A 21,869-nucleotide genomic window follows, 5' to 3' on the forward strand; every position below is an offset into this window, starting at 1 on the left:
GTGTGTGGGAGGGAGGTATATGGAAGAGGATTTACAAGAAGTGCTAGAAGCAGTCTTGTCAGTTCTCATAAGCTGTGAATGATTAGCACAAAAAATGCTTGATGTAGGCATGTGTATGGTTTTTCTGAAATTGTTTCTATGAAACATTATGGAATGATACTGAGAACTGAGGTGTTGAGTATAAAGTAACAATCAAAGGTCTGATAAAGCTAATTCTGTTGTTTTCCTTAGAATAAAACTTTATAACAAAACCCTGGGATCCCATGCTTTCTCTTATCCCTTTACAAAGATGATCCAATACCTTCATCATTGAAAAGTCCAACCAAAGAATGTCCACTTCAGTAAAATTAAAAGTGTACATATGAGACTTGTAAAGTTTTTATCCTCACTTGATCTTCAAAAAAAAAAAAAAATGACAGTGAAATACCTGAAACAAACCATATAGCTTTGGGATTAATGTGAAAAGTAAAGGTTGCATCTAGATGACAATTCTCTCATCTCTTTAGAACATTTGCAATATTTGTTTTTACTACTAGTTAAGCAAATTAAACTATCCTGAGGGATCTCATGTTCCTTGAGATTTAAAGTCAGTCTATGGAAAAAAGGAGACCAGGAAGGTAGCAGCTGCTAACAGGAGACAGAGTAGGTCACAGGTCTGAAACAAGCAGCAGAGGCAGATGAAGAACGAGGTGACCGAGTGTTAGGGGGAAAGGATTTTCTGAGCTAATTCCATACAGGCTTTGTGGACTCCACTCCTACTCCAGACCAAAGCCATCAGGACACAGGGAAAGACAAATCCTGTCACCACCAAAGGGAAGGTGGCAGGGACCTGAGGGTGGAGTTAAGCAGCCAGGGTTGGTATAAAAAACCAAACACGTGGGCCTTGGGGGGGCTCGCTTTCTCGCTCGCCTCCTGGCTTCAAGGCTTCTGGCTTGCGGCCAGCTCTCAGAGTACGATTTGGGATTACGGATCGGTGGATAGGGTAGGACGCATTTAAAACTTTGTCTCCCACTTTTCTCCCTGAGTTGTACATTTCCACATTTTCCCTTCCCTTGTAAATAAACCTTTTATTAACCTTTGGTGTGTGCCTGCAGTAGAGTATTGATAACTCCTTTTAAGCGCGCGGGTGAGGACCCACAATCAGGCAACCTGTTTTGTATCAGGGCTGCCCTATAACACGGGGACTAAATGAAGGCCAGGAAATCTAGAAACTTTCTAGCCTGGAAGAGAAAGAGGCAGCTCTGAAAAGGGGTCCTCTGGGCTCTTAACACACTTCCGTTGATAACATGAGCACCAACAGATGCTGGGTAATCCCATCATAGTTAAATAAGAACTGTATTAACCAGTCACATACACAAGGTAATCTAGCAACAATACCTCACTAGATCCTTATAGATAAGTTTTGCAGTTTCCAGGTAGGGATTAAGCACATCTTCATATTGACAAAGGGCTCCACCAAGGCAAAGATGCTTGAAAAGACAAAACAGGAACTCTTCTCTCTCTGGTTGGCTGAAGATTTCATATTTTTCTGAGTCTTCCACTAATAAAACCTATGTAAGATGAAAAAACTCTTCTTAGTGTAACAAAGTTTGAGGTTTTAATTTTTATGTTTTTAAAAGGCTCATTTTTTATATTTAAAAATAATCTTAGACCTATGTTAAGAAGCAATCCTGAGATACCAGAGTGATCTGCCAGACCTGCTCTTATTTTCCCTCCATTTCATCACTGGGTACTGACATTAAATGAAGAGAATGGGTCTAAATCTAACTCTATTCTTGGTTTTTTTTTTGTTCTATTAATAGTTTATACTTTTGTAATTGTGTTCGTTCTACTGCAATTTTAATGTATAGTCACCTTGAATTTTACTTGGAAACAAGGGAGCATAAGTAGGTGGAGAAACTGCTTCACTCCATTTTGTAAGCCCTCCCACCTCACAGTGTTTGGACCACTCTTTTTCTTGTTCCCTGAGGAAGTCCATCTTGAACTACTTAGGGAACTGGAGCCTTGCAACCACCTCCCTTTCTTTCCCACATTCTCCTAATAACATGACCTTACACTTCACCAATCTACAGTGACTCTTGCTCTCTTGAGATCTTGCTACCTCTTTCCTAGTTTGACTAGGAGGATGCAAATGACTTCCGCATGCCACTGGGCACTGCAGACAACTGACTGATTTGTTGCTGGTGGCGGTGATGAGCAGGCCATGAATGTACACTCTAATATAACTGTTAGTGAATTGTTTATACCCCGCGTACTTTAAAAAGAATGAACAATAAAATATAGATACACAGAGTAAGATAAAAATTATAAAAGGAAAAAAGTTGTAACCAAGAAATAAGGCAGCAAGAGAGGGTTCACACAATAAGGAATTTCAGAAGGAGCAAAGCTATAAAAAATTAAGACAACACTTAACACTACCACACAGGTGAAGGAGGGAAATATGAGTTATACAACAGCCTAATTGCAAAAAGTACACTTAATTAGGAAATTTAATGCAGGTTAACATTTCATATGCCTCAATCTCAAATGAAAAGTCATCCCAAGGTCATTATGTAAGAGATATTTTTAAAAAAATAATGAATTCTATGGTAGATACTGTTTACTTGTAGTGACTTGATGAAAGTCAAAGTTATATATATTATTACTGCTCTCTGGAAGTGCCACCTGTAACACCTGAGACTCTTCCTCCCTTCCACCCCTCCTACCATCTCATCATCTCCCCTCCCACCCCCACCCCAGAAGAAACTCTGTGATACTGAAGCCCAGTTTTGCAGCTACCTGAAGATCTGGCTTAATACAAAAGGGTGACTAAAGCCCTTAGGAATGAATAGCTAACACATTCCTTCCTTGAGCATGCTCATGTGCTGAATTGATTAGGCTATGCAATCTTAAAACTACCTACCTTAACTGAAAAAGATTAGGAATGAATGTTAAAGTAGTAGCTTTCTCCAACCCTCTCCCCATCTATTCATGTATAGATTTGTAGACTGGGAGAGCACTCTGCAAGGGTTAAAGGCAAGATTTCTGAGTGCAGTCAGGAAGGCCTGATTATCAGCACTAACACTGCACCAGGCGCCAATAGAATCTGTTGCTGCACAATAGGGGGCCCTTTTCAGTTCAGGCTAAGGCTGGAAATTATTTTTTCAGTCAGAAAGCAACCAAGTTAAAACCCTCCCTGTTGCTGCAAAGTGGCAATGAACAGAAGAGCAAAACATACAGGCAAATGGAAAAAAACCAGGGCTGCTCAGCACTTCCTGAATAGAGGTGCTCTTGGAGCAATAAATAACTCTGACAGCAGCAGGAGTTCTGCGGAGTACTCTGCTGAAGCAAATCCTCCTCAAAACAAGTCTATTAATGAGGCTCTCTTTGTAGAAGGGACAGTGAAAGCTCAGAAATGAGGGATAAGGGCCAACTTAGATCTGAGCTCAGTGACAGAAAGGAGAGCTGAGATTAAATAGCTCCTGAAAGGAGGGGAACTCAGACTATACCAGAAACTTTCTAAATGTTCGATTCCAATCTTGGAGAAGGAATAGAAATTACTATCAGATCCCCGCTGAACATTATTTATATTATCTTGTGTTACACAGAAATATACTTCACTTAACTAAAGAGCAAGTCATATATAGTCTCATCCACTGTGTGAGTTTGATTGCTCTCAATTTTCTTCTTTTGTTTTCTTCTTAAACTAAGAGCACCTTTATGTATTATCTAAGTGTAGAACAACACATAGTCTGAGCCTGGTTGGATCCCTCCTGGTCTACAGACAAGATTTCTGTGTCCAGAACAGTGCCTCAGTCACTTCCCTAATTTATTCTTATCTGAACTTGAAATATGTAAGATCTGTCCATCTCCTTTCTCTCAATGTACAATGGTATCAAATAGTACAGTAGCTATTAATATTATTGAAAGTTTAGTAAGTACCAGGTATTGTGCTAAGTACTTCAAATGCATCTACTCATAATTCTTATATTGTGTCTATTTTATAAATGAAGAAACTGAAGCTTGTACCACAATTATTAAAGTGGCAGGGCCTGAATTTAAACCTATTTGACACCAAAGTCCCCATTTTTTGCCATTTTATACTCTTTCTTAATTAAACTAATGATCATAATACTATACTTCACTATAACATTTCACACTTTTTTAAAAAAGCATATTAAATGCATTTTTTTTTTTCATTTCTCAAGGAAGGTAGAATGGGTCTTTTAATCTCTAGGTTGTACAGATAAGATCTTATTTTTTAAAAAAGATTTATTTATTTATTTATACAAGACCAGGGTATAGGCCAGAGGTGCGGGAGAGTGAGAAGATTCACCGGAGACAGAGCGGGAGGCAGAACAGGCAGACTGACGAAATTTACTGCTGAGGGGAACAGCAGGCGAGACAGGAGAGGTCTGCCACGCCATGTGGGACTCTTGCCGGCCAGCCGGGATCGAACCCACGCTGTAGAGGCTGCGGACAGCTTCACAGTGTGGCGCTCAACTGCTTGTGCCACCAGGAGGCCCTACAGATAAGATCTTGAGACTCAAAATAATCAATGATTTGCCAAAAGTTTGGTATTATCTCATAAACAATAAATGAAGAATTAGATAAATAATTGTGTCTTTTGATTCCTAGTTCAGTATACCTCTCACTAACACAAAAATTACTGAGTAAATTAAATGGCTATGATCTCAGCACTGAGATTAAAACATTCTTTTACTCCAGGGATGTTTTTAAATATTCATTTGATTGGACATGTAATGATAAACATTTTTTTTCCCTCCACCAAACCACCAGTGCCCATACCCCATGTGCCTCCCTCCTCGACTCCCCTCACTTTTTACCCTATTCTCTCTGATAACCATTATCTTCTTTTTGCCAAGTTCAAATTTTTAATGCTTTTATTGAGTGAAACCGTCCAAATAATGGTAAACTTAACATAGTACATATAGATGTTGAGCCATAATGATGTACCTCTGAAACGTGTATTTTATAAGTTACTTCAATAAAAAATATATAGAAAAAATTTCATTTGATATGTTAAAAGCCCCACCTTGAAGAAAAACAGCCATTACTTAGAAATGCCAGAGTTCTTCCACTAGCACCTAGTTATCTTGGCCTCATAGCCCTGAGATGCATTTCCTGTGTATTGTACCATGTTGAACAGAGCCACGCCCCGGCCTCTGCCCTTAGGTGTCACAGCACCTGGTTGAGGACTTGGGAAAAATGTGAATATCAAAGTAAAAGTACCATTCAAGAAGAAATCCACTGATGTAATGACTACTACTGACACAAATAAGTACTGATTTATTGATTAGAGGCATTTTATGGACTTTAGCTTGGTAAACCTTTGACCTTAAGATTTCCTGAAACCAAATTCTACTGTGAAAAATTTAAATTCTGTACTTACTTTTCGTAATTCATCTGAAATAAGAAAAGGATCACAATAGGAGTCTAGACATTTAACGATATGTCCATTGTCTCGCACAATACCTTCATCATATAATCGATTAAAAAATGACATTGAAAGCTGTGTGCAAGGCACATTTATAGCTTCGATTTTTTTCACTTCAGTTCCTGAAAAGATATTTTATAGAGATATAGAAATTAATTTAGTATTCCTAATTATTTCTAAAGCAAATATCACTATGAAGGGATCCTAAAAGTAACCAAATAAAACATGTTTTGACACAGTTAATGATACATTAGTTTTTATTTTGTAGCTTATTCATGTTTATCAAGCATTAAAACTTGATAAAATCTCACCATTTTAGGCATAGATTTAACATATGTAAAGTAGAAAATGCTTGAAAATGAACTATATTTTTTTGTGTGGTAGGAGGTTCCTGGATCAGTTTTAATGCATATATCAGAATTGCCATAAAGCATGGGAATTGCCTTATATAATTTTGGATTTGTATTATGCTTAATGCTTTATAATTCACATCACAAATATTTTTACTAAAGTAATGGGTATTTCTAAAGTTCTTAAAGATGTCTTTAAAAAGTTCTCCTCCATTAAGAATTTCTCCCTTGTGAACGCATTTATATTGCTATTACCAAAAAAAAAAAAGGTTTTATAAGGCAAGGTAAATTTCAAACCAGACCCCAAAAGTGTTATTAAAAGTTTGGAATTGAGAAATTTAAAATTATGGTGGTTTGTCCATTTTTATCTTGTAGCTCTAGTTCTCCCCCACTTTTACCTCTTTCTTGCATCCCACAGTTGTTTCCTGAATGTGTCTTCCAGAGATGGATTTTGTTACCAAAACTTTCATTAAATTATAAAAATACATAGAGTGAATATTTCTATTATTGTCTCAGTGAATCACTTAGTCAACTTCTCTTTTATACACCCACTTATACATCCAGACACTCACTCATATACGGAGGTGTAGAGTTCTTTTGTACAGAGTAAGAGGGAGACTCTGACTTCTAGGGGTGGGACACACAATGGAATACTCTTGGTGCATCACCTCTTTAAGAAATTTGCTGGATATTTGGCTAAGAAGGAGCTTGAGCTTGAGAACAGCAATGCTCGAGATTATTTACTTCCTTGCTCTGATGACCACCAACAGTGTTGCTAGGACCTGTTACTCTCATTTTGATCCTGAGTTGGGCTAGTGCAGAGACAAGGATTCCTGGAACTAGGAACTGTGTATATCTCAGTCATTTCAAAAGCCATGCTGCTAAGAACAACTCCTTTTGTTTCAGAGGCAAAATCCTCTGGAGGATTAAAGTAAAACAAAGATCAGAGAAAAGGTCTGAGCACCATTGGAAGATCAAAAAACAAGAGCAGGGTAGAGCCAGTGTTCAAGGATGGGCTGGTGGCCACAGGATGAAGGGCTGACATTAGGCAACATGTCATTTTATAAATGGACCTGAGTTCTGATTTGGGGAGTGGCAGGAGTATTTGGAGGGTGAGAAAAGGTCATTAAGTCCAACCCACTTAATTTGAGGCATGGAAATAGCACTTGCTATGGATTGAACTGTGTCCCTCTGAAGTCTATATATTGAAGCTCTAACTCCGAGTGTGATGATCTTTGGAGCTAGGGCCTTTAGTCAGCAATTCTGGTTAGATGAGGTCATGGTGTTATAGAGCAACCCACGATATTAAAACGGGTTCCTGGCTGTGGGTCCTCACCCGCGCACTTTAAAGGGACTTATGAATACTCTACTACACACACACACAAAAGGTTAATAAAAGGTTTATTTACAAGAGAAAAGGAAATAAGGAAAATGTACAACTCAGGGAGAAAATAGGGAAATAAAGTCTTTAATGCGTCCTACCTGATCCCACGACCTGGAAACCCAAAGTCACTCTCAGAGCTGGCCAGATGCTGCGAGCTGGCGGAGAGCCAAAATGGGGGATCACCAAAGCCCACGTGTCTGCCTTTTATATCCACCTGGCTGTTTAACCCCACCCTCAGGTCCCAGCCACCTTCCCTTTGGTGATGATGGGATTTGGAGTTCCCAGTGTCTTTGACTTTGACCTAGGGTGGGGGTGGAGTCCACAAAGCCTATATGGAATTAGCTTTGGGACATCCTTTTCCCCCTAACAATGGGTAGGGCTAGAACTTCAATATATGAATAACAAAGGAACACAATTCAGTCCATAGCATTCCATCCTGATCCTACAAAGTTCATGTCCTTTTCACATACAAAATACATTTATTCTATCCCAGCAGTCCCCAAAGTTTAATTCATTCCAGCATCAACTCTAAAGTCTAAGGTCCAAAGTCTCAGTAAATATCTAGATCATACTGGTGACACTTCATCCTGAAGCAAAATACCTTTGCAGCTGTGAAAACTGTAGAACCAGACAGGTTATCTACTTCTAAAACACAGTGGTGACCAGGCATAGGAGACATTCTACTCCAAAAGCAAGAAATTGGAAAGAAGGGGTGATGGTCTCAAGCAAGACCAAAATTCAGCAAGGCAAATTCCATTACATTTTAAACATTAAGGATAATCCTCTTCATATATGGGGGAAAAAAGAACCCTCATATACTGTTAGATGGGAACATAAACTGATCCAGCCCCTCTGGTGGTTTCTCAAAATATTAAAAACAGATCTACCATATTAAAAACAGTTCTAGGAGCAATTCCACTCCTAGGTATCCATCCAAAGAGTGCAAAATCACTAATTCAAAGGGATATATGCATTCTGTATTCATTGCAGCACTATTTATAATAGCCAAGTTATATATAAAACCTATATACCCATCAACAGAACAGTGCATTAGAGGATGTGGTGATACACACACACACACACACACACAATAGAATACTATTTGGCAATAAAAAAAGAAAAGATGAACTCTTGTCATTTGTGACATGGATGGAACTAGAGAAGATTATGGCTAAGCAAAATAAGTCAGAAGGAGAAAGACAAATATCTGGTGACTTACTTATATGCAGAATATAGAGAAACAAAACAAAGGACAGATTAAATAAAATCAAAACAAACCCTATAAGTCTGACTGTAGAACTGAGGCTACCAGAAGAGGGGAAGGGAAGGGAATAAAGGGGGATAGTGACCCACTGGACAATGGTAGAGGATTATGGGTGCTTTGTTGGTAAGTAGGGTGTGGTAAAAGACATCTGAAGAGGTGTGAACCTATTCCTTTAAATCATATACACTGTTGTAAACCATTGTTAACTCAAGAAAAAAAAGATACAATAAAAAAAAAAAAAAGGATCCCCCTTTTGGTTTCAAGCTATGCCTTCCAGTGGGGTGGTGGTCCTCCAGTTCTGCTCCCAAGGGTCAGGGTGGCCCTGCCCATAAGGCTTTAGCCAGACACCATCTACCAAGCTGAAACTGAGAGGGAGATCTTCTGAGGCCTCCTTCTCTTGTGGAAGAACACTCATGTTTTCAAGCGAGTGGCCGAATGCCCTGCTTCTAGAGGATCTAAGAAGTCTGACAGCTGCCTTTGTTTACTCTGCTTTTTTCTGTCCTCTTTAGTTCACCCAGTAGAGTCTTGGCTGGTACAATCCCATCTCTATTCCTGGCTTCTGTTGAAATGGATGATTAAGTTCCTGAGTTGCTACACCCAGGATCTCTTATCAAATATCAAATGGTGGCTCAGCCACACCCTTAGAGCTCTCTTTGGAACAAGATTTCACTTTTTGCACTAGAAATAGGCTGAGAATTTTTTATTTTTTTAAAAATTTTGTAGGTTTTTTTTTTTTAAAGATTTATTTATGCATACAAGAGCTGGGGTGCAGGCCAGAGGAGCTGGGGAGTGAGAGGATTCACCAGAGATAGAGTGGGGAGCAGAATGGGCAGATTGACTGAAATACACTGCTGAGGGCGAGACAGGAGAGATGTGCTGCTCCATGTGGGTCATCTCCTGGGCGGTGGATTGAACTTGTGTTGCAGTGGCTACAGGTATCTTCATAGTGCTGAGACTTAACCTCTTGCGCCACCAGGGAGACCCCTCAGAATTTTTAAAAACTTTATGTTCTTATCCTTTTTTCTTAAGAATTCCTTCTTCAATACTCCTCCCTCTTTTCATATTTTACTACAAGCAGTCAGGAGGAATCAAGCTGTTCATCCAACACTTTGGTTAGCAATCTCCCAGTTAAACATGCAAATTTTCTATTTTACAAAATACTACAGCCAAGTTCTCTACCATTCTACAGCAAGGATGGCCTTTCCCCCAGTTTCCACATGTGCCTCATTTCCATCTGTGATCTCACCAAAATCAACCCTAACAGCCACAGTTCTAGCATGTACCTTAAAACTCTTTCAGTCTACCCCATTACACTTTCAAAGACACTTGCACATTTTTTGGTACTTGTTACTGCAGCACTCCATTTCTTAGTACCAAAATATGCATTAGTTGCTAAGGCTAAAAGTTCATGGAATAGTTCATTTAAACAGCTATCTACTTCTCATAGTTATGGAGCTGGGAAGTCGAGGATCAAGGGGTGATGGCTGATTCAGTTCCTGGTGAGGATTCTTTTCCTGGCCTGTATATGGACGGCTGTCTTCTGGAGCATCCACACATGGTGGAGAGCTCAGCTATCTGATCCTCTGCTTATAAGTGCACTAGTACCATCCTGAGGGGCTCTTAAGACCTCATCTAAACTAATTATCTACCAAAGGCCTCATCTCTAAATACCATAAAATTGGGGCTAAATGGGGGAGGGGTGGACACAATTCAATCTGCAGCATACTATGTTCTATGTAAGAATTTGGTGGAATTCTGTCTCCAGCACTATAATATTAACATGGCTAAGATTATGGAGAGAGCTGAGAAGGCACTGTTTCCCTCTTTGATACTAGCATTGTAATACACTGTATGTCCCCTTTTTCTTTGGTGCTCTTCTGGCAACCCCATCAATGTGGCAGTGGCAGAGGCAGGTTGGTGTAATGAGTGCCAACGTCTTGAATTTTGGAATCTCAACACCACCTGGCCAACTGTGTAAAATGAGAGGCAGCAATTCCTGACTCTAATTTCTCAACTCTGAAACAGGAATATATAAAAATACCTCTCAAAGTTGTTTTTGTGACTTAAGACAGGGAATGTACCTAACACCCTTAGCTGAGCACATAGGAAGCCTTGTTTTATGTTAGCCTCAAAGGGTGGGCAGAGAGTGTCTGTGCTGGTAGGAAGGAGATAAGGAAGCTGGTTGAGAGGAGGAACGGCACCATCAATTGGCAACATGGGCAGCATGGCCAGTAGGAAATAATGTTCTGCCATCACGATGTTTAAAACTAGTTCACTTGCTAGAAGAATGTCTTTTTTCTCTCATTTAAAAAAGCTGTTTCTTTTGCTTATTAAGGCCCCCAGGAAAATTAAGAGATAAGATAGCGATTATGTGGAAAATGAAGAAAAGCAAGAAAGAGGAGGTTAAAAACTAGTAAAAGAAAAAATACTAGCAATCTACTAGAAACTTCAAAAATGGAATGCTACCTCTCCACCCTATTTTCAGAGTACCGCTAATTGGTTCTGTCAGGCACATGTGGAATTTCAGAACTTCTCTTTCTTAAAAATTAGAAAGAGACGGTATTATTTTGGGAAGTATGTACCAATATGTGATACATGGCTCTGCTTAGTTCCTTTTGAAGATTTAAAATTGGTAAATATATTTGCACAGTTTAACTTCGTAAGCAGTCTGAAGATCACACTGTACCAGCATTTCACTCTATAAATTTTGTAGTGGCCTTTAGCCAACAGCAATAAAATCTGACCTACAAAGTCTACAGCATCATGAACTATTTGTAAACTTGTTCTTGACTAATATGTTAAGTTTTTGAGTATGTAAGTCTACTAGAGTTCCAAGAAAATGCAATTAAGAATTTACAAAAACAACCCCATGTAATTTGAAATCAACTTGCATTTTCTTGAGCACAAATCCACATTACTATCCAGATTCTTCTAAATGGAATCATTTTTCTATAGTTAAGGGCCTCTGCTAAAATGTAATATACAGTGTTCATGCTTTTGTTTTCAAAATAATCTATTAACTGTGATTTTTTTCCTTGACTTGAATTTAAGAGATATAAGTTTTATTGAGTGTTTGGGTAATCTTCTTAAAATTAGCCGTATTTCAAAGTACTATGAAAATATTATCTATATAAAGTGCTCCTCTTGAGAATTTAAGACACTCTCCTCTACGATTTAATTATTTAATTGTCCCTGGTTTTTACCTTCTGTGGTTTTGCCCCTCTCCATGTCCTATAACAGTTTCAGTTACTCAAGATTTGAAAATATTAGACATAGGGCCTCCCTGGTGGCACAGGGGTTAAATTTTCAGCACTATGAAGCTATTGCCAGCCACTGCAGCATGAGTTCCACCCTACCCAAGGAGCTAACCCACACTTGCTGCAGCAGACTTCTCCTGTCTTGCCTGCTGCTCCCCTCAGCAGTGTATTTCAGTCAGTCTATCTGTTCTGCTTCCCATCTGTCTCTGGTGAATCTTCTCACCCCCCCACCCCCATACCTCTGGCCTGTACCTCAGCTCTTGTATGCATAAATAAATAAAAATATATCTTTAAAAAAAAGAAAATATTAGACACAATAAAAACTCTGAGGGAGATCATATTCATGTAACTTTTATTATAGTCTACTGTTATAATTGTTCTATTTTACTATTAGTTGCTGTTGATAATATTACTGTGCCTAGTTTATAAATAAAACTTCATCATAGGTAAGTGTATCTAAGAGAAAACACAGACTAGCCAGGGTTAAGCAATTTCAAGTATCCCCTAGGGGTGGCATCTTCACTGATCCTTTTGCTGACTACAAGTGACTACTCTTCTCCTCTAGTTCCTATTGCTATGGCAGCATCCATAACACACGGGTGCACATATTTTATTTTGACATGACACTGAGTTCACAGAGTAGGTTTGCTCTCATGCATCTTAATGTTCTCTGCATGTGGCAAAGCCCACGGAAGATGCATAATAAATAGTTACCAAATGAATGTAGAGAGAAGAACTGCTTTGAGTGGTAAGCCAAGAAAGTGCAGAGTCAACACCTCGGAGAAAGATGCAGGACAGCCTGGCACAAATGATCTTGATGTTATCAAACAAATGAGACATTATTCATCAATTTGTGTGTGTGTGTGTGTGTGTGTATGTATATAAATATATATATAATTTTTTGCATAGAAGAACTAGGGTGTAGGTCAGAGGTACAGGGAAGGTGACAGGATTCACTAGAGACAGAGTGGGGAACAGAACAGGCAGATCTACGGATATATACTGCTAAGGGGTGCAGTGAACGAGACAGGAGAGGTCTGTTAGTTAGGCCATTGTGGGTTAGCTCCCTGGCGGGAAATTGAACTCAGGCCACAGAAGTGATAGCGCTGAGTCTTAACCCCTAGGCCACCAGGGAGGCCCCCAATTTGTATTATAAGAATGAGAACTTCTGAGGCAACCTTTTGTTGTAACAGCAATAAAGTCAACTGAGTAGATGAAAATAAATTTTATTTACCTAATGTAATCCACTGTCCAGGAGAATCTGAAAGTAACTTCAAATTGGGAATAACATTCGGATCTTTGAAAAAAGCCTAAAACACAAATTTGAGGGGAATAAATTAGATACATTATTATAAACTATAATATTAACATCTAAAATTAACTCCCGTAAAATTGCAATTCAAATCAGGCAAGGACCACTTCAAATTGGTAAAATGTCTAATTAAGAATTTTTTTAAGGATTTATTTATGCATACAAGAGCTGAGGTACAGGCCAGAGATGCAGGGGGTGAGAGGATCCACCAGAGACAGAGTGGGGAACAGAACAGGCAGACTGACTGAAATACACTGCTGAGGGGAGCAGTGGGCGAGACAGGAGAGGTCTGCCTTGCTATGTGGGTTTCTCCCTGGACGGCCAGAGATCACACTCGTGCTGTAGAGGCTGTGGGATTGCTTCATAGTGCAGTGCTTAACCCCTTGTGCCACCAGGGAGGCCCTAATTAAGAAATTTTTGACAAAGAAATGTTATCATCTAACTGGAACAGTTGAACAACAATGTATGTTCAAGTACAGATATCTTGGGGACATAAAAATAATGATTTAGAGTGAAAAATAGAAGGTTTTATATGAAGTTTAAAAATTTTGTTTTCCTTCAATCCTGTTTTCCCAGTTGTCTTAGTAATCACTACTAAATCTGAAGCTAAAGTAATCATAATTTAATTCTATCCATGGGGGCACAGAGAAAAGTGATACTTTGACTTCACAAACATGAACGTTTTCCATATAGCAAAAGCAAATAAGTTAGTTAAAAGAGTTTTAGTTTCAACCATCAACAGCAGACTCTGGCTGAAAAGATCAGAATTTATCAAAGATATCTCTAGCACTCCATGTAATTTTAAGGAGGTGGAGAGAATGAGGCTAAAGGGTAAGCCCTAATCCACAATCATCTGAGAAGATGCCCCACTGAGGACACAGTCAGCTTTGTATTGCCCCCACCAAGTGCTGAAGGAGCCTCCCCTGTGCCTTCACCAAAGCCACTGCTGTGCCAGGACTGCGCTACTGAATGCTGGACACCTCTGCTTCCACCTCTGGCGATGACGTGAGTTCTGTACGCAACTCCTTACATTGCTCACTCCTTACGTAGTCCTACACCAATAAATCTGATTGGTAGACCTAATTCCAGGTTTACACTCGGAGTGCAAAAGAGGCAAGTGTTTTGGATTCTACTAGGTACTTCCTGAAGGGTAGAAATTACCCCCAAAGCACATGTATGTTTAAAAAGTGCAGGGTAATTAGAAAACATTATGATGAGCAATAAAAGAAAAGAAAAATACTAGATGGAAAGAAATATTTGCAACAAATATGATTTATAAGATGGGGAAGGGATGGATGACATCTCCAATGGTTAAAAAAAAAAAGTCCAATTGTAGAAAACACTGACAACCTGATTTAAAGAAGGGCAAAGGATACAAATACTATATAAAAAATACAAACAGCCAATAAACCCACAGTAAGATGCTTAACTTCAAGAGCAGTAAGAGAACTGAAAATAAAAACCACAAGGTACCATGTTTATCCACTACACTGACAAAATTTAAAAGGACTGTAATTTCTAATGAACATATCAGAAAATATGCATTCTCACAAACTGCTGGTAGGTATGACTCTTTACAATATTTTGAGGAAGTAAATAGTTATTATCTTGAACATTAAAAATATGTATGTCTTATGATCCAACACATTCCAATTTGGTATCTGTTCTACAGAAATGAAACTATCAGGCTTTGAGGTTTCTGTATAAGGGATTTTTTTACAGTATCGTTTGTAGTGTCAAAACCTGAAACAGCTCCAATGTCTATCAACGATCGTTGAATAAAATACAGAACTTCTACATTACATGGTATGCAGTTATTGAAGAGAAAACATTAGAATAAAGCATAGCTCCGTAAGAGTAGGGCCTTGTTTTTCTTACTCACTGCTATATCCCCAGGGCCTGCAACAGGCCCTGACACAGAACAGTTACTCAATAAACATCTGCTGTATGAAGTCTGAAGGAAAACCATAAATATTTTGAGTAGAAAAATTGTCTATATAAGAAAAAAAGTGATGCATATTAAAAAAACACCCCAAAAATTAAACCTCCATGCTCTTATGATCAGGAGAGATTAGTGAGTTAAATGGGGCCTTATAGGTCAAGTGAATAATTCTGATTTTGATCTAAGATTGATCTAGATTGACCCATATTTTGATCTAAGGGTAATAGGAAGACACTAAATAGATTTAAGAAGAGGAAGAATGTGGTTAGAGTAATACTTTTTTAGAGCCATTCCCGACTTTGGCTGCAGTGTACAGAATGAATTGAAGGGCTATAAAGATACTGGTTAGAGGCAAGATACTGCTGTAATCCAGGTATCTGCAATTCTCATCAGTCGAGGTGATAACAAGTAGGGAGAAAGAAAAGTGTATGGATTCAATAGATCTTTAGGAGGGGACAAAGGGAGAAGGAATACAAGATGACTTCTGAAATTTTTGCACAAAAAAAACCCTGACAGAATGAATGTCATTTAATGAGAAAGGTAAAGAGGACCCAGGTGTGTGGAGTAAAGACAAATACATTCAACAATTATTCGTGAATGTCTACATTATTCTAAGATAAATTCCCTGTTTCTACTGGTGGAGGATAAAGTTAAATACTTTGCTCAATTACCAAGAAATGTTTTTCCTAAAACCATTTTTCAGGAAAAAAAGTTGCCTTATAAATTTACTGTCTTTTAAATTTGGGTGTTGGTGCAATTATTTTATGTGATAGTACATTCTGAAGAAACATGTGAAGTTAAAAGAACAGGAAAAGAGAAAATTTAATTCAGATTTAGTAATTATTCCTGGGGTTTTGTCAACTTACAACTACATTTCATATGTCACTATAAATTGAAGTAAGCTAAGTACCCTGTAGTGAATTGATCTGGGCCAACAGAAGTAAGTCTTCAGAAAGACCCTTCAAATAAAGCAGTAAAATGGTTGTTATTGAAATTACAATTACACACCTTGAGAATAAACTTAAAAAAAAAATAGTCCTAATGTATGCAAAGGATATTTTGGGTTTATTATAGACTTTCTAGTGAGACATTAAGAAGGAATTCTCTATCTCAAGTAACTTTAGGAAAGGTAATATGCTTTGGAAAAATATCAGATGACTCATAACAATGTCAAAATGCTTGTAAAGATTTTAATAAACTTATTTCACAAAATGTGAGTGTAAAAGGCATTCCTAAATCAATGTGTTATTTTAAATAACATGTAGTTTAAAATGTATGTCTAGTATATACCACACACTTGAAATATAGTTAGATACTTGACTATAAAATCTATCTGGTAGGCTGCTGGTTTCTGATCCCATTATCAATTGTCCTTCGTCCTTAAAGATTACAAAGTGCTCATATAAAAGTCTGCTCTCTGCAGAGGCTCTAAATAAGCATTTAATTAAAGACACACAGATGGTCAACAAACACGTGAAAACACACTCCATTATTTATCATTAGGGAAATGCAAATCAAAACCACAATGAGATTTCATCTGATACCAGTTAGAATGGCTATTATCAAAAAGTCAAGAAACAGTAAGTACTGGTGAAAATGTAGGAAAAAAGGGACTCTTGGGCACTGTTTTTGATAATGCAAACTGGTGCAACCACTATGGAAAAACAGTATGGAGGCCCCTCAAAAATTTAAAAATGAAACTACCATATGATCCAGTAATCCCACTTCTGGGTATTTATCCAAAGAATATGAAAACACTAACTTGAAAAAAACATATGCACCCCTATGTTCATTGCAACACTATTTACAGTAACTAAGGTATGGACATGAACTCAGTGTCTGACAATGGATGAATGAATGGAATAAGATGTGGTATGTAAACACAATGGAACACTACTCAGCCACAAAAAAGATAAAATCTTGCTTGCCATCTGTGACAGGATGAATAGACCTTGAGGGGTATGCTAAGTGAAATGTCAGGAGGAGAAAAACAAATACTATATGATTTTACTCATTTGTAGAGTAAAAGGAGGTGGGGAGTAAACAGATGGAACAAAAACAAACAGACTCTGACTACAGGATGCCGGTTACCAGAGGGAAAGAAGGGAAGAGAGAATAGGGAGAGGAACTAATTGGTTAGCAGTAGATTGTGACTACACATTTAGGTATGGTAGAATATACAGTTGCTGAGTGAGAAATTGTGCACTTGAAACCTATAGTGTTGTAAACTAATGTTGCCTCAATTAAGAAAGTCTGCCTGTCCTATCTTCGTATTTGAAGTATGGCCATGAGATGTATAAGAAGTGTGGAAGTGTCATGTGGACTTTCAGGAAAGCTCTGTAAAACTCCCCCGTTAAGATGGAAGAATCCCCTCATTATCTGTAGTCCCATGGTAAGGATGCCAACACTGTGTAAGCTCAGACGATGAGACTCCAAGCTACTATTCCTAAAATTGGACCCATTTTCTTCTTTTTTTTTTAAAGATTTATTTTTATTTATGCATACAAGAAGTGGGATGGAAGCCAGAGGTAAAGGGGGGTGTGTGAGAGGATTCACTAGAGACAGAGTGGGGAGCAGAACAAGCAGATCTACTAAAATACACTGCTGAGGGGAGCAGTAGGTGAGACAGGAGAGGTCTGCTGCGCCATGTGGGTAGCTCCCTGGCCGGGGATAGAACTCAGGCCATAGTGGCTGGCAATAGCTTAATATTGCTGAGACTTTAATCCCTGTTCCACCAGGGAGGTCCCCTTGCTTATTCTTTTGCATCTTCTATGTGTTTAATATCATCTGCCATTCCAGTCAACAAGTCAGAGACATGCCCCCCACCCCTTACTCTCTACATCTTATCAGTCCAAGAAGAAGAAAAAAATAAACACATCTTATCAGTCTGTATGAACTCCTTTCTTCTAAGCATCTCTGCAGGCCTTTGAGGACTTTACTACATATTGTCTGGAGGACAAGCTTTCAGTTTTGACTCACTGCTTCCAGACTCAGTCCTAACAATCCACCCCCCTGATACTTCTGCCAGGGAGAGTTTCATTATTTTAAATTTTACTGTCTTGCTGAAAAGCTTTCAGTGACTCCATGAGCTACCTTCAGTCAGAGCTAGATGACACCCAAACTCCTCTGCATAGCACAAAAAGTATGAAATATCATCCCACTAGGAGATCCAGTGTTATGCCCGCATAAGTCTACCTGACAAAATCCTACTTACCCTTCAGGACCTAGCTCAAGTGGCCTGTCTTCTATGAGCCCTCCTCTGACCACCTTAGTCAAGAACACTTTTTTCTTGTGCCATCATAGTACCTGTGCATGTGGTGTGCTATCATTTCTTTCTCTTCACAATGCAAGTTTTAGTGTTTTCCTCTTTAATTGTTCATTTGTACAGATGTAGGCACTAAAGAAATGTTTGCTGGGTGAATGCTTCCTTTCTTCTTCCGTCTATTTGCTTCCTCATAAGTGAACTTTTAGAACAATGTTTTTACTTTGAAGGGAAAATTAAAAATCTGGAATTCTGGCTTAAGCAATGTTCTTCGTTCAGTTTATGAATCTGATAGAATATACATGGAAGTTTGAGTAAAAAGAAAAAATCTACCACGAATATTTGAGAAATGTCACTAATGTCATTATCAGCAGCATTATTATCTTTTTTTTTTAAAAAAAAGATTTATTTATTTATTTATACAAGCACTGGGTAGTCAGAAGCGCAGGAGGGTGAGAGAATTCACCAGAGCCAGAGAGGGGAGCAGAGAAGGCAGAAGGACTGAAGTATACTGCTGAGGGGAGCAGTGGGCGGCAGGAGAGGTCTGCGTGCCATGTGGGACCCTCCTCCGGTGGCCTGGGAGCAGCGGGGGATCAAACTGGCACTGCAGAGGCTGTGGGCAGCTTCGCAACCCAGCGCTCAACTGCTGTGCCACCGGGGAGGCCCAGCATTATTATCATTTAACCAATTAACTCTCTGTTTAGAATTAGTATCTCCCTAAAATTCATGTCCTTTCTGGAACCTCAAAAAAATGACCTGAGTTGGAAACAGAGTGGTCACAGATTTACTAGTTAAGATGAGGTTTTCTTGAAGAAAAGTGGGCCCTTAATTCCCTAAGACTGGGGTTCTCAAAAGAGAGAAAACATAGACAAATGAGGGTAGAGGCTCTGTGACTGTGGCAAGGGGTTTCTGCAATGGCCAGCCAAGGGATGCCAAGGACTACTGGCAGCCCACCAGAAGGTAGGAAGCAGTAACGAGCATTCTCCTCTACAGGCCCTAGCGAACAAGAGTCCTGCTCACCTCGATTTCAGACTTGCCACCTCAGAACTTAAAACTGATGTTGGAAGTCACCCTGGTTGTGGTACTTGGCTACAGTAGCCCTGAGAAACAAGTGTATCCTCATGGTAAATATTTTGGTGTATTAATAATGTTAAGAAAACCCTGATAATCCTACTGCTCCTCCTTGTTCATTCCCTCTTCCTTCCTTCACTGAACTTAGCACTAGATGAAATGATCTGATTTATTTTATTGGCAGTCTTGCCATGGGCCTGGAAGACCCATGAAACAGGAACCTTGAAAGCCAGGTTCCTGTCTGGCTTGTTCTCCCTAGTATACCCAACACTTGACAAAATTCTGAGTACATGGTGGGCCCCTCAGGAAATGTTTGGGAAAGAGTGAATAAACTGCCAACTATACACTAAAGTCAATGCCTGAGGCACAAGAAAGGTAAAGATTGTATCACAGACAAGAAGAGTTTTCCATATGATTAAGGAGGAAAAAAATAAAAACACACCAGGACTTAAAATAAAGTGACTAAATTTCAATGAACACACCAGCACTTGTATTTCAAGTGAGTTTTTCGGTTTACAAAACAGTTACCTCCAGTGGCTAAAAACTTATGTGTTATAATTCTTAAAACTTGTTTTGGAATTTTTTCCTTTGGAACTGTTGTTAGAGCCGGTTCTCACAAAGCAGATTTGATTTTGAAAACAACCAAAAATAAGTTGGAACTAACTCTAGTAAATAAAGCCGGGTAATATTAAAAAATGAGGTGTGCTACTTCAAAAAAAAAAAAAAAAAAAAAAGACGGATTTGGAGTGACCGTCCAAAATGAGAAGATTCTGTCAGGCAGGGCACTGAAAATGAGCTAAACAAAAAACACATTTATCACGATGCGATGAAACAAGGAAAAATGCTTTTCGAAATCTGTTGTTCGCCTGTGGCGGAGGGTTAGTGGTACTTTCGTAGTGGGCCTGTTGTGGTAACATACATTTGAAGAGGTGTGAAGCTGTGCTGTACCCCTAAATCAAACAGAGTTGTAAACGAACGTTACCTTAATTGAAAAAAATTCTCATTGTACCTTTTATGATTCTTACACGCCAAAGAAAACGACGTCATTAAGGAATGGCGCGTTCACATGAATCTAGGAAAACTTAAAGGCAGCAGAGGCCCTGGGTACTCTCGGCCCTCATACCAACCATCACAAAATCATCCTTCCGATAGGCCTGAAACGTCTCGTCAAACCCGAAGGCCTGTGCCTGGATTCTGCCCAGCATGGACCTGAGGAACAGGAGGAAGCAGTCAGCTGGGGCCGGCACCCCGCGGGCGCACAGGCTACCGGGTCCGGCGCGGACTAGGCCCCGGGGCTCCACCCCGAGCGGCCCGGCCTCCCCGACGCCCCGTGCCCGCCCGGAGGCGCCTCCACAGCCGCCCAGGCCCCGGGCGCCATTCCCGCCCGCGGCCCCTCACCACTGGCGGAGCCGGCTGCGGGTCTCCTTGCTGCTCAGAGACTGGAAGGGTCTCTGAGGCAGGAACCTGAAGTAGTAGCCGCCTAGATCCCCCGGCTCTCCTGCCGCCATCGCGGTCCGGGCCGCGCAGGACTGAGGCCGTTTCCATGGGGACTCGGCGGCCCGGCGGGCGGCGGCACGCCGAGGGGCGGGGCCTCGCGTCGAGGCCCCAGGAGTCGGGCGGCTGCGGCTCGGGGCCGCGGCGGGGGAGACTGGCGGTGGGGCTGGCGATCCCGCCGCCCGCCGCGCCCGGACGGCCGGGGGCGCCGGGAGTCGGGCACCTGGCGGGTTGCCACTAGGTCCTTGCGGATGGCGACGCTTAATGGTGGTGGCTCCGCACGGGTTAATTTCCGCGTCTCAACTCTGGAATCTTGGCCTTGATGACTCAAACATTTCTGAAGAAAAACTTCATCTGAATTAATTAGTTCTATCTGTTTGGAAGACAAATGTCTACGTGACTACTTGGGAACAGTCTTTTATGATCTGGCTCACTTTTAAGTGTTACACCTGAAAACTAAAAAATGTTTTCCATAGTTAACTGCAGCACAGTATGTTGTTTAATAGAAACACGTATTATTTTCTATTGAACATTACCTTTTGTAAAAATCATTACCTTTTATAGTCCTAGTTTTGGTGTGGTTTTTTTTTTTTTTTTTTTTTTTTTTGTCTGATAGTGTATCTGGGCTTCAGAATGGGGAGATAGTTCTTTTCCACCCCTTTGCGAACTCCACTTCCTTTCCCCCTAGTGCTCGGGAACGGATCTTGATTATTCCTTAGCAACAGCAGCAGTAGAGGGACAGAGACAAACACTCCTACAAACTTAGTATTCAATTGCAGGTCTATCCCAGTTTACCCTTAGCTTTCCATTTTGAGGTTATTCTTGAAAACAGCTATGAACATTCCTTTGCATTTCTTTTGATCAAGGTTCGCAATCACTCCTGTAGGAAATATATCCAGAAATGGAGTTGCGCAGTCATAGGCTATCAGTCCATCTGGTTTTCCTAGCTACTGCCACAAAGTTTTCCAAAGTCGATAAATTTACACCTCAACCAGCAATGCATGAGATTTCCCAGTAGTTCTACTTTAAAACCAAGACATAGTATCATCAGTCTTTCTAAATTTCAGACATTCTGGTGAAACTGTATTAATTTCTT

At 39.8% G+C, this 21,869-nt stretch overlaps 1 protein-coding gene across 1 annotated transcript; it reads right to left on the reverse strand.

Moving 5' to 3' along the window:
* Positions 1–1,518: 1,518 nt before the first annotated feature.
* CFAP300 (cilia and flagella associated protein 300) lies at positions 1,519–20,787 on the reverse strand (the record flags this gene model as incomplete). The annotated part of the gene is made up of 4 exons (XM_084249571.1): positions 1,519–1,550; positions 12,927–13,002; positions 20,407–20,488; positions 20,678–20,787. 4 exons carry the CDS (start codon positions 20,785–20,787, stop codon positions 1,519–1,521), a joined length of 300 nt encoding a protein of 99 aa, XP_084105697.1.
* Positions 20,788–21,869: the final 1,082 nt, after the last annotated feature.

This window comes from Talpa europaea (assembly GCF_964194135.1).
Source record: "Talpa europaea genome assembly, chromosome: 12".
Lineage (NCBI taxonomy): Eukaryota > Metazoa > Chordata > Mammalia > Eulipotyphla > Talpidae > Talpa > Talpa europaea.